The sequence below is a fragment of the Kryptolebias marmoratus genome, linkage group LG17 (genome assembly GCF_001649575.2).
Source record: "Kryptolebias marmoratus isolate JLee-2015 linkage group LG17, ASM164957v2, whole genome shotgun sequence".
Taxonomy (NCBI): domain Eukaryota; kingdom Metazoa; phylum Chordata; class Actinopteri; order Cyprinodontiformes; family Rivulidae; genus Kryptolebias; species Kryptolebias marmoratus.
In genome coordinates, this window is record NC_051446.1 from 20335727 (window position 1) to 20350018 (window position 14292).

At 40.1% G+C, this 14292-nt stretch overlaps 1 protein-coding gene across 2 annotated transcripts in view; it reads right to left on the reverse strand.

Annotated features, from left to right (window-relative positions):
• The window catches only part of LOC108246095 (disintegrin and metalloproteinase domain-containing protein 12-like), an 85036-nt gene extending 71390 nt beyond the window's left edge, over positions 1-13646 (reverse strand). Inside the window, exon 1 of one of the 2 annotated variants that reach the window (XM_037981011.1) lies at positions 13211-13646. In XM_037981011.1, the coding sequence (XP_037836939.1) occupies positions 13211-13298 (88 nt within the window). In that variant the 5' untranslated portion in view covers positions 13299-13646. The remainder of the gene's footprint in view (positions 1-13210) is intronic. The other variant, XM_025002256.2, reaches the window with a different exon arrangement.
• Between the last annotated feature and the right edge of the window lie 646 nt (positions 13647-14292).

The following is a 14292-nucleotide window of genomic DNA, read 5'->3' on the forward strand; positions in this document are numbered from 1 at the left end:
AACTGACAAAAGCTCTTTTTTTTTTTTTTGCATGGACATTCCCTGCATTTAAAGGTACTCATTGCAAAGTATGAAATCAGACATGAAAAATAGTTATCCTGAACTATGGCGCAGTTTGAAAGAGTTTACTCCAGTAGTTTTCCAAACATATTGACATGCTATTCTGAAATGCAGGTCCTCACTCCATGAAAATGAAGAACTCGATAGAATCTTCCAAAAAAACAAGTAAAGGCTCGAGTCACGTGATTGACCTACATTAGGCTGGCTGTGGTCTGTGTGGGGAAACAAATATGGCAGAATCGAACAAGCGTAGAACTTTAAAAAAAGACGTTGAGGTTGAAATATAAAAGTGAATGTGCTGCTAGATTCAAAAGAAAAAAGAAGGAGTAAGACAACTGCCAGGAATAAATATTGGGGAACAAGCTGTAAATACAGAGTTCAGCATTCAAGCACACACAGCTGTTGTGAAACTCCTGCTAGATTAGTAAGTTTAACATTTGAACATTAATTGTCTGATTTCTTACTCCCATACGGCTCTTCAGTGGGCGTTGTCATTGTTGACCTATTTTCAGTCACTTCTGCTCTTTCTGTAGATAAACAAACACATATGGAAGCTGGTATACGGTCACAAATTCTCTTGCAACTTTTTAATTTAAGGACACATTAACCATCCAAATGAGGAAAATATTGCGCAATTTATTTAAAAAAATTTGATCAGTCTTCGTGACTTTGCAATGAGTACCTCTGAAGTACCTCTGTAGTACCTCTGCAGTATTTCAGTAGTATCTCTGTAGTACCTCTGTAGTACCTCTGCAGTATTTCAGTAGTATCTCTGTAGTACCTCTGAAGTACCTCTGAGTACCTATTGGACAATTTTGTCTCATTAGGAGACGTTGTACAAAACAAAGTGACTATGAAAAACAGGATGATGTTCTAAAATACAGATTCCAAAACAGCGGGTACAATCGTTGTTGGATAAAAGGAGCACAGATAGATTTGGAAGACTGTATCGTGACAAAAAGAACGACTTCAAGAAGATCAAAGTCCATCAGCTCTGGGACAAGATTTAGAGAAAATAATAAAACAAACGATCACATTCTGAGCTCTGATCCGGTGCATTCACTGAATATCCAGCGGCCTCCACGGGCATCAGATTTCAATCCAGTCGACCACTTTTTGGATGTGGTGGAACGGGAGACTCACATCATGAATGTGCAACTGACAAATCTGCAGCAACAGCATGATGCTATCATGTCAATATGGACCAAAATCTCTGAGGAATGTTTCCAACAACTTGTTGAATCGATGACATGAATAATTAAAGCACTTCTGAAGGCAACAGCGAGTCAAACCCAGTATTAGCAAGTTGTTCCAAAGAAAGTGGCTGGTGAGTGTGTATCTTTGCTCATATTTGGTGTGTTTCCTCACATGATGTGATTCTTGTAAATAATGACGTTTTCAGATGTAGTTTGTATTTTAGAATTCGATCAACACTTTGCTCCACCTGATGCTTGCCACCTCATTAGGAGAGCTTTTATGGGCGTGTTCACGATTGACAAACTGTTTGACCTGAAGAAAGATCCACTTTGGATCGAAACGTCTTCAAATAAATCAGCGCTGCGCCAAGGAAAAAGTGGGCGGGCCCTCATTCACTCATAACTGCTCAAAACCATAACCAGCAGATTGTCACGCAAGCTGCACGCATCTCCATAGTTGAGGAACGGAAAGTTTTTAGCAAAAAAAAAAAAAAAAAGGAGGTTGCTGCTGTGATATCTTCAAACACTGGGGTTGTTTCCAGGATGCAGCGTTGGGATTAGACATAGCTGTAGGGCATTGTTCCCCAGCACGCTTTTATCTCCTCTCTTACTGTTCTGACAGGGTGTTAACTGAGCATTTGAATGGCTACAATACACTGAGCTCGGCTGTGTCGCTCATTTATGAGTATATTCACTCCCAAATCCATCCCCAAGCAACTATAGAATAGGAAGCTGTAAGCAGCCGCGACCCAATGCAAACTCTTAACTGGAGCGGAAGCTCTCTAAATTGTACAAATCATGAGCAGACACAGTGGTGAGCTTCTGGAGAGGGTACGCTGCAGACAGGGTTTCTGGAGTAATCAGCTTCCTGCAGCGGGAAGTTTTTTTGTTGTTGTTGTTGCAAGGGCGTCTCAGTAGAACACCAGGGGTTTTTAGTGCCATTTGTTTCACTGCAAACATCCCAAATCAAATGTTTTCCTAGAGATGTTCCGTCAAGCGTTCCCAAACAGCAGGGAAACAAATTAAGTTTGAGGGTGAAGTCAGCTGATTTGTGAAGTTATTTTATGAGTATAATTAATGCCACTTTTTAAACTTTACTCCATCTTAGACATGTTTTCAGTGCATATAAACATAAAAGTCCACCCAAGGGAAAACAGTCATTGTAGATTATTGCTAGCAGACTGACGGTTCCTCCAGGCTCACATTGCTTGTGTCTTCATTTGCATGAGTCATCCAGCTAAATTGCTGAGTCTGCTTATAATCCAGCATTAATAACCGAGGTCAGGCACAACAGCTCCCCAGCTGAGCTTTGCTCTGCTTATCCTCGTGAGGAAACCACCACTGTGGAGTTCATCATAAAGCAATTTGGGCTGATAGCGGCGAGCAAGGGGTGACCAGCTCAGCAGTCCTCACCCAGCTCCAGCCTGATGACGAGAAGCAGGCTCCAGTGAGGACGGGGACGGCATCACGCACACACCAACGGGAGCTGCGTTCTCGCCTCATTAGTCCCAGAAAACCACACCATCTGAGGGAGGCGGCCATGCTGAGTAAGGGAGCGCGCGACAAGCTATGAGAAAAGTACAAATGGGTAAACAAATGTTGAGAGGAAAAACACATTTTTTGACAGAGAAAGGTCAGGTCCACGTTGTGGTCGAGCTGATTTATGAGGCAAACGTTTACATGGATGGAACGGCCACAGCCCTTTTTCAATAAACTCTGATGATGAGATTCACAACCGGGCGGCGTTTGGGTTCTTTACTTCAAAGCCTGCAAGTGAATAACTATTTTGTTAATGCGGTACGCTGTGAGGCTCAATTCCTGCTTGTAAATGGAATAATATTAGTGGAAACTGTTTCAAGCTCATTTCTTTTCCACATGCTCAGCGGAGACATTCGGTATAGCTGGAGGACTGTATGTGCAAGCGTGTAAAATGGCTTTTGTTACTAGAATGTTATAAGAGCAACTGGGAGCATTAAGGGAGTGGTAAAAGTGGCACCAGAACGCCGAGCTTTATTTATATGTTCAATAAAGGAGAGTGTAAACAGAGGTCTTAATACAGCAGAGTTCTAGCCATAATCACCTCCCTTTATGCTCCAGTGTACAAGGTGAGCTTGTTCAATTTATATGGCCTCAATAAAGTCAATGCAAGGTAGGAGGACTGTATGACTCTGTGTGTGTGTGTGGACCCGAGGACTGAATGTGTGTATTTGCTTGTAGGTGAAAGAAACATGATCCAGTTCTGACTGTAAAGCAATAGGTGGGGTTTCACTTTGGGGCATTGTTAGGGGAAAAATGACACCTGTTATCTACTTTTTATATGTAAAACCATTATTTTATTTTACAGCGTAGTAATGCAGTACTCAGCTGACTCGGTGAAGCTAGTGCAATAAAACATTTGCTCTATAAATATGACAATTTTTATGCTTTTAAGTTTCACTGAATATGACATTACAGCCAGGTCCCAGTCAACGGGGTAATAGAGGGGTATGATAAGAGATGATGCATTTTTGTTCAAATGAATTAAAACCTTGGTAAAAACTGAAATTCTTAGACATGCATTTTAAAATGCAAGTAAAAATAGTTGAAACATCATATTTATAATAGGTATATTTCATTTTTAGTCATATTTTGCCCAGTTTTAACCTCAGCATCCATGTAGAGTTGTCTATGGTTTTGCCACTGTGGGTTCCCTTGTGAAAGTTTAGAGTATTGATCTATATTTGTTTGGCAGCATGTTATTGATGTTTTGTAGAAAACCTGGAGCCCTTATAAGTCCTGTGCTTACTTAAATCTTGCCTTAAGTCTAACTTCGGTCTCTGGTCTCCTCCACCAGTATTTTTCATATTGAGCTTCGCCCTTTTGTTGCAGCTATCTGAGCCAGGTCCTAAAAATTGGGGGCTCGTCCGGGATCTTTTGAGCTTGTAGTGGAGACCGAACTTGACTTGTTTTGTAGAGGATCTTACATGCAGTGTATTGCAACTTTTGCCATTCACAGAATGAACTTGGAGCATCTCATGTCGTGGGCTAACTAGCTAGGTTGGAACTGTTTTGCCGGGAAAACTATTTGCATCTAATGGGGAGAATTAAAGTTTTCTAAAAGTATTTTTTATGATAAACTATTTTTCACGACTGTTCCTAAATAAACGCTTCAGAGCCAATTAGCCAATGGTCTCAAACAATAATAGATCACCTCCCTAATTTCTTTGCAGATCTTAAAACATTCAGCCTTTTTCTACCAAATCCAATTCTTTTCTTTTTCTCTTAATATTTTTCACCAAAACAAAACAACTTCTTGGCATAATTGAACCCCAAGGTCTTTTTTTCCCCCTGGAACCAACCACGACTCTGTCCTTGATGGGCAACCATGTAATAATGCTGTTCTTTTCATCTGCAGACTTGATGAGGCCTGGAGGGCTTGTAAGTGAGTAAAAGTTGATCTGGAGCTTTAACCTAAAAAGACCTGAATATCAAACCACTAGAAAAAAAAACAGACATACTGTCCACATGGGGTTCATCAGAGATGAGTAATGAATTTAAATTGGACAGCTTCAAGATGAACTATGGTAAAAAGCGCAAAGGAAAAAAAAATAGAGTCTCCTTGGTTCCATATGGAAAAGTGTTCTTTATGAAGCAGATCTGACAAAACAATCACCTTTTCTGCATTAAGGGTATGTGTCTGCAGTCTTTAATCAGTGGACTGAGCAGATATGGGATGGGATCCAGCAAAGCTTCTAAGCCAAAATTTACTTTAAACATCAGCTCATGTGGAGGGAAAACTTGGCTAATGTTTGTGGCTATTGTTCATATATTAATGGTCAATTGACAGGCGTATTACGAACTCAATTTAGCCCTAATCAGAGCAGGCAAATGATGTTAATTCAAACAGAATGGTGATTGGGAACATAATGATAAATTACGCAATGAAAAGAGCCATCAAGCAGACATTCAATCAAAAATGACCTCGAAGAGAAAAGACAGAACTTTTATGGCCTTGTCTTTCTTTCTTCTAGCTACTTGCCTGTAAACAGTTCAAATAGTGTTGTTATTTACTGCCCTATTTAGTTTTTTGTATTAATCCATTCCTATTTATTTAGTGAAAAGCCAAAAAAAATGCTTCTCATATCAGTTGTTTTGGTCAGTGGAGCATATCCAAATGACTACTCAATAAAATACCTTTTCAATTCATATAAAAACCATAACAATTGTAATAATCACTGAACTGTTTAATTTACCGATTTAGGAGAAATTGTTCCAAAGCCTGAAATATAAGGAGCCACTTCTCCTTTCTCAGATATATATATATTTTTTATTTTACCACCATTTTATTGACTTGCTACAGCTCAGGTAGGGAAAAATGGCTATCTTTGAATGAAAAGTGCCTGATAATTTTGAATCTACAACATAAAATATTTCTTACCCAGCAGGGTAGCAATGTATAAACACCCCAGGGATTACATTAGGAAGCACAGAAACCTGCAGGTTAAATCTAATAAGGTAGCAGTGTGTCCAAAAAAAAAGAAAACGAGAAAAAACAACCCACAATAATAAGAGCTGTTTATGGTGGTATTTATTGGTGGGCATCTTTTTGGGAGCATATTTAGGTTGTAATTAAACTGTTTAATGCTGAGCTCCCTCTACTGGTAAATAGCTCTTTTGTGTGGCTATAGAGAACATAATTACTCTGTAGGAAATAGATGGTCCTGCTGTAAAGTTCCCCCTTGCTCAGCAGGAGATTAACGCCGTCTGGGAAACTGGTAGCATTGTGCTCCCGGCTGACACCATTTCGCCATCTCCCCCCTCACAGCTTGTGGTTGCTGCCTGCCATGAACCCTGCGTCCCTTACTGTACCGACGAAGGTCAGAGTCAGGGAGCCTCCGGAGCAGAGCTGTATGAAAGCTCATTATAAGGCTCCTCAGATGGAGTTCATTTACAGCTCATTGGAACTCTCCGTCATGGAGAGCATATGGCTGCTGCTCACTGAAAGCCCCTCCATTAAACCACACAGCTCCACGATTAAAACAGTGCAGACTGATTGCAGAAACTGACTCGGTTCTTTTTAGTAATCAATTAGGTCCTCTTTAAAAATTAAACCAAAATTTTAGACACTTATCAGTTTTGTTGCTTTGAATTGTATTACTCTCCATTTTAAATTTTATTTAATAGGCCCCAAATCCGACTTTAAAAGCCCCAGTGCCTTGAAGGCTGATGAGAAAAGTAGTCCAAAAGCTTCCAGCAAGACATTCTGTCTCCAGCCAATTTGCTCCCACGTCTTTGTTCGAATAATTTCTGCACAAGCACCACATGGAATAGACAAACTCGGTCAGTTTCACCGTTATTTTCTTAGTTATTAAGGTGACAACTTAGTCCATGAAAAGAGGTGACAAAGACAACATAATTGCCATTTTCGAAAAAGCGTGCTTAGAAGGAAAAAAGGCTTAATTTATGTGCACGGATCCAGTTCTGTGGTAGGTCCGTGCTCGACGCGCCTCAGATGCTTACAACAACTCAACATACATTTGTTTGTTTGTCATGTTGACTTTAGGACACGGGATTGATGGTCTTGACATAATTAATGCCATTAAGCTTAAAAATCAATTAAGGATTGCTAATTGCCAATAAAAGATTTATCTGTTCAGCCTCATTAATTGGCATAAAATTGCTGAAAAGTGAAAGTAACATTGCTTACATCGCAAGACCATTTATGGCTCATTGTAATTTAAAAACTATTCTTTTTTTGACAACTGGCCAGAACAAGTTCAACCTTATGAGCTTAAATTCTTAAAATTTGAATCTAAGCAGAAACTCCTTGTTTTTAGTCTGTGTTTAGAACCAACCCAAACTTTTAACGAGGATAAATTGGTCAAGGCTGCACTGGAAACTTTTTTTTTTTTTTTTTTGAAGCTGCCGATGTTCTGCTTGCTCTGCTTCACTTAAAAATACATCACAGGTTCGCCTTTTGAAACGAGCCTCTGGCAGCCGCAGACAAAGCAACTGATGGCAGCGAGGCCTTCGTTGGGGCCAATTTGTTCGAGATTCAAGCAGGTAGGTGGCGACCTGTCTTGCTCGCGTTAACGCGTGAGCCCATTAGGAAACAGATTGCAGCGAAAGGGAGAAAATTTTTGCAAAAGCCGAATGCGAGGCAGGAAAATGAAATTACCTGAAACTGAGGCACGACATGCTGTTTCAAAGTTCGGTGGCAGATAAAAACTACAGGTTCGTGAAATCTACTCAAAATGGGACATGTTTTCTGACACTACATGAGGTTCCTTTCACAAAATAAACTGATTTCAGGGATTTTTAGATTGGTTATATTTTATATTCCATTTAGTACTTCTATAGCACTTGAACAGCTGTGGATATATGCTAATATGAAGTTTATCCTTGCCATTGTCAGACTCTCAAATGGCCCTATGTGAGAAAACTGACACTAATTGCAAATTTTACAGAAACTTGAAAGACTGCTTAGAAAAGTTGAAACCAAATAGTATTGTTGTACATGAAATTTTAATTTCCTGCATGGCTTCTTCTGGTGCCATTCTTGCCGTTTATTTTTTTAAACCTACTGTTTGAGCTGAGAACTGCAGTGAGTGTAGCTTGGCTACAAACAGAAACTCTGCTTCGTTGATGTCGCAACTCGATCATGCTAAGACCAAAAACTGTAGTTTAATAACAAATTCCTTGTGCACATCAACACACTTGGCTGATAAAACTAATTTGTAATGAATATAAATTGTAGTAATCACTACATTTTTATATATAATCCCCTTTAAGCGCTTCATTGGCCTGTATACGGTGGAAAAAACAAAGAAATGTTGTCTGTGGCCTTTTCTGTGTGTTTCTTTATGATTGTTTAACTGCTCCAGATTGTAGATGTGCAACAAAGAAGCTTGGATTAAAACAGAAAGAGAATAACTGCACTTCTTTTTTTTTTATAAGAGCATTATCAAGCCAGAGATAAACAATGCAAGACCGGGATATATATAAAAGAAAACTGATCAATAACAGAATATTTATAGTTTTTTATGGTTGTGGCTCCCGTCATCAATGCAACTGAAACAACCTTATGATGGAAGATATAACATGCTAAAACTCTAAAAGTGACAGAAATTCAACTTTTTGCAGTGTGGCAGCTGCCTAGAGTATATAGACTGCATATAGTTGTTTATAAAGTTGATTTAGGAGCGAGGTTTGTATGGTTTGTCTTTCAGCTGTTATCAGCATGTATCTAGGAGGATGTAGCATGGAAATAAAAGGGTAATTGCAGCCATGTGTCAAAGCCTCTGATTCTGTGTGTACAGTCCACATCTGTGAACTATGATGTCATTTATTAGATCCACGCTGCTCACATCATTCTTCATAAAGCAAACACCTACGGCGTCCACTGCTTCACAACAAGGTGTGTTTAAACTTTAGGTGTCAAAACAAAGCAGCTCAATTAAACCAGCATTCAGAAGAGTGGATGAAGTGTTTAAACTGCCAATTCCCACTGAATTATACTAATTACACCTGTTTTCGTTCCACTGCAGTATGCAGAAATGTTTGTGTGCGGAAAAAGTGACATTTTCTATCGTGTGTTTGCAGAAACACAGTCCCCGTACGTTTTTAACATCTACCAACACAAAACCGTTTGTTGCACAACTGCAACGCCAAATAAACATTCCAACATCAAATCTAATTTTTCTGAATTCCCTGTAAGTCATTAATCATCATTAAGTGCTTATATTTCCTTAAAAGAATCCTTACCGATCGCAGACTTTGATCCCAGAATTTTATACTAAAATCATTTTATGTTGAGGAATGAGTTCTAGGCGTTTTGGTCCAACCTTAAATGTTCAACACTGCGAGGTGTCACGCAATGTGTTAGTGCTCGGAGCATGTGTTGTGAACGACTTTCAGCTACTACCACACCAAATCTTAGCTCGATATCTGTACAACTGACTGTTACAGCCATGCTTGTGCTTGACTCTAAAAGATAATCAACCATAGATGTGCATCTAATGATTACATTCTGGATGTTTTATTAAAATCCATCCAGCGGTTCATGAGATGTTTTGACTGCAATAGTTAATGACAAAGTCAAAAACATCATCACCCACCTTTTGCCTTTTGGAAGCAGGTGATAAAACCTAGAAGTGTTTGAATACTTGATGCATGCACTTAAGGAAATGACAAAACAGCATTTGGAAGAACACGTGTAGGGTGGTGCTTATTCGAACCCAGACAGATTTGTCAAGAAATGTGTGACGCAACTGAATGAGGTGTCCGGAGCCAAACTATGACCCGGTCTGGGCGTCGGGTTTCAGCTGAGGTTTTAAACCTTTGTTGGGTGGGTCAAACACATCTAAAGGAGATTCGAAGGAATTAAAGCAGCGCATGTAAAGTCACGCCACATAAGCACGGCCCACCTATTTCCTCTTCTCCTATCCGAGTATCCCCACACAGAGCAGCAACTGGTTGATCAATCTGTCTTGATGCACAAGCACACGTCGACCAACCTCCTGGGTTTTTAATATCCTGAACAAGTCATCTGGAAGATGTGAATCCATTCAAAGTGAAAAGATATTAAATGCCTTTGACTTGAGATGAGTCACATCACGGTGATAATGTCTCTTCGGGGAAGGACACTGCCGGCTAAAGGAATGTTTTACAGGAGTCCAAAAATATATTGGCGGCTCAACTTTCCTTTTTCTGAGGGTGCAGCAGGCAAGCAGCGTGCGACGCCCGAGGCAGAGACCGTCATGTTGGCTGAAACACTGCAGCTGGCCGGAAAATACTGGCTGACACCGAGTGCGTCAACCATAGGGGGAAATCATTCATGAGTGATCTCCGGCTAGGAAACAAACAGGACTGACAGGGAGGAAAACCGACAAGAAAACTCAAGGAGCGGTTTTATGAAATATGTATGCAAACATGACATTTCACAGAGCCGAACGGCTCCACCTTTTTTAGGCCTTGGACGGGATGAAATGCAAAAGGCTGAAGACAAAGTGGTGCTGCATAAAAAGAGAGTACTAATGGTTTACGTTTGTTATGGTTCATGATGAGGTCAGAGTGACAGTAATTGTTTTCCTTCAACTAAAATCAAGTTTGCATCTTCGCAACTTTTTAAAGGTTTTCAGGCACTTTCAAGTTTTCCACATCCGCAATGAATTTGTTTCAGGTTTTTACTTGTCTACAAACAGTTTTCTATAAAAATCCCAAGTTTTTGAAAAAATTCTCTAGATCTAAAGAAAAATAAAAGAACAGAAAATGTATTTATAAAAGCATTCGGGTCCTTAGCATCAAGTCTTTTGGGGAATCATCTTACAAGCCTCTGAACACTGTTTCCCTGGATGTTTTTTGCCCAACTTCTTTGCAAATAATGCTTAAACTCAACCAGGCTGGATGAGAAATACTGATGATGCTCTACTGGGTTTAAGTCCCAATTTGGGTCGGCTCACTAGAGGACTTTGAGAGTTTTTCTGAAGTCTCGCCAATGTTTTCCCACTGAAAAAGATCTGCTTCCGTCCTTCCCTCTGCCTGAGCAGGTATTTCTTTCATTTGATGCTGCTGTCACCATGTATGGATTGTGGTGGTCCTCCAACATTATTGGTAGCTGCGGTTTGAATGTTTAAGCCTTCGTTTCATCAATCAGACAAATTTGCTTCTTGTGGTCTGAGATCCATTTGGGGCCTTTGGGCAGACTGCCTGTTTTATGCCTCAAAGTGAGAAATGGCTTCTGTCTGTAAAGGCCTGACTGGCACTGATGGGCTTTCTGCAAGGTTCTCCCATTTCCAGAAATAAACTCTGGATTTCATTCACAGCAACCACAAGCTTATCAGTTACCTGTCTGGCCAAGCCCATTCTTACAGATAACTCAATTTGGCTGGGCAGTGGCCTCTAAAGACTGTTTGTGGTTCCAAATGTATGAGTTTACTGAATGATAGAGGCTACTCTTTAAATGCTGTTGGAATTTTCCCAGATGTGTGTCTTGATGCAAGCTTGTCTCGCTGGTCTTCAACTAAACATCTACACCCAATGGCTTGGTTTTCCCGTCGTCATACATCAGCTGTAAAGCTTTAAAGTGGTAGTTCGGAACTTCTGAAGCGAGGTTCTGCGTAAAGGTTATGAACAATTATTACCTCGTGACTTGTAGATCGCTCTTTGAATGACTTCAGGTTTAAGAAATAGCGCAGCCTCAGACGTTTTCCCGTCAGAGGACGGCTTCCACTCAGCTCGAGAGCTCTTCAGACAGGTTGGAGAGGCTCAACCAGGGAAACTGAGAACCCTCGCGAATGTTTCGAGACTCCCTCGTCCGAGTCATTCACCAACTGCTCACGGCCCAGTGATATACTAGAACATGGACTGCTGCCATCTTAAAACAGGTCCAAACTCAAAATTATTACAGTGGATCATGCCAGTGCTGTTTTCTAAACGTTTGCACTGCCATCTATTTTGCAATTACACAATTATTTGCATAGAACTATATGGTTACATGCAAATAACAGCAGCAGCTGGCTGTAGCACTTCTGGCAGGAACAGTTTTACATTTCGGCTGGAATAACAGCATCATATGGAGCTGATGGGATGTAAACGCTGGTCCTGTTCAGACTAGATGTTAGCTCATCAGTCGGAGCAGAACTGAACTCTAATTCTCCAAACTGAGGACTTATCTGCAACAAATAACACATTAATTGTTCATAATCTCTCCACAAAATCCCACAGCAAAAGACCCGAACTGTTCTTTCAATTAGAGCATCTGTGTATGCTCTTATTTATGTCCAACAAACTCTAGGAACATGAGAGGCTTCAGAAACTTTCTGTAAGCCCTTTCTTTTCTTTTTGTCTTCCACAACTGAATAATAAAAAGACGATAAAAACCGTAGCTGACATTTAATGGAGTTCAAAAAGCATTCGTTCAGCGTTTCCTCTTTTCATTCACCTCAATTAGTTCCAATGACCATGATGCAGGTATATAAATTGTGTTAGGACAAATTATTACTACAACGGGCTTGTTTTCGCCAAGTCTACCCCCACAGGAGGCCCACATCAAGGCGAATGTCTGATGACGATGAACTGTTGATGAATAAATGAACGACTTCCTCCTGCTTCAATGCCAGTTTAACACTTTTGCCCTTGCTGGTAATTAATTCCCAGGGTTCCACATGGAGCGTCGTGACCGCTGGGCTGTTTAGGCGTTTTCAACTGGCTCTAGAAAAGTCAAATTTGAAAAAAAAAACAAACAAAACAAAACAAAACAAAAACCCTGCGCTTGTTGCATCTCACCTTGAGAGAACAAGAGCGCTGGTGTCATGAGCTCTGCAGTTCAAAAAGGGCTGACATCAGAAAGCGAGGCAAACACAAACAGCTTCACATCTGAACATTTCCCCATGAGCTCACGAGCTTTGCTACAGACACATCCAGCAGTTTAGAAAAAGCTGCTCCTTCAAAAACCAACAATGAGATTCTTGTGTTTGCCGCCAGAGCGGTCCTCGTATTCATCACTAATTGAAAGGCTGAAGTATGCTTGAAGTGCTTTAACAAGCTGAATTTTTACGCAGCAACCAAAAAGCCTCAAGTGCTATTATTGATTACCAAAGTGAGTTTCAGAACCATCCGTTTCACCGCCTCTCCTCTCCTCTCCTCTCCTCTCGGGCACAGGATTGCCAAAGAAAATATGCTTCTCACACATTGATCTGCTGAAAATATTGAGAGGAAGCAAGGAAGTGCATCAGTCTGCCCGGACATATGTTACAGATCTGCAGAAAAGGTTTTTTTTTTTAAATACACATCCAAAACAGCCAAAGGGGACATGAATGAGAGGTAGGCAGAATGAAAGAGCTGCATAAACACACAGCAGGCAATTTGAATAATCAGTGACAGGTTTATTTTAAGAAGGAGGAAGCTTTATCCTATATTATTCTTACAGTTAGACGAGATGAAATAAAAAAGCATCACCTCTCCTCACCTCTTACCTTCAGCAGGGTGCACCTTGTCACACAAGAGTGAGATAATTAAAGCCTGAAGTGCTGCCAGAGCCAACTTCAGACTCTCTGGGCTCATGATGCTGAAGCGTGGACGGCTTCTCTCTACTGCAGCATCATATGTACAGTCACAGTCCCGTAAGAGCCTCCCCTTTCCTCCTTAAAAAAATAAAATAAAATAATAATAATGAAGTGACTTCCTGAAATCTGATGAAGTATCTGAGCGGTCCTGCAGGATATCCCAATGACAGCTGATTCAACTCTGCGCGCTTCTGCCCCCCATGGACTCAAGGGTGTCCAGCTCGCAGAGCCGCCTGGAAGAAGAGGGAGGGGAGGGAAAAGTCGGGAAAAAAAAAAAAAAACACCCATAAACAAACACACAAACCGCTGCTGTCTCTGCCGTCCTCGGGAATGACATTAACTCCAGGAAAAGGAAAAAAAACACTGACAAAAACTGTTGTCTTGTGAGTACAAACCATGTGCTTTCGTTCAGGCGCTCCGCAGGGTCCTAAAGCCAGCCGGCACGCGACACCGGCGTCAAGAATGACAGAACGGAGGTGCAACGTCCGGTTACGGATTTCAGAATAAAAGCCCGAACGCCCGTGATCATGTTTACTCGAATTTAGCAGCCACTTTTTTTTACATTATTTGTCACTTTATAAAGTGTAATGAATTAATAATATTTTTTCTTTAATTTTAATAAAATATAGCCATTTTTGACTATATTTTTCTTCTTTTGCGAGATTTTAACCAGTGCAGATAAAAGCATAGTATGAATTAAAACGAGCAGGCAAACCCAGAAAAATATGGAGAGCCATTTCGGCCAAAATTAAATAAATTAAAAAATGGGTAAATAAATTTAAAAATGGGTAAAATAACTAAATAAATGAGTAAAATAAATTAAAAAAGAGTAAAAAAACATTTATTTATTTTCATTTATCCCTTTATTCATTTTCCCAATTTAACTTTACCTATTTTTCATTAATCCATTTTTCATTAATCCCTTTATTCATTTTCCCAATTTTACTTTGTAAAGTAAAATTGGGAAAATGAATAAAGGGGTTAATGAAAAA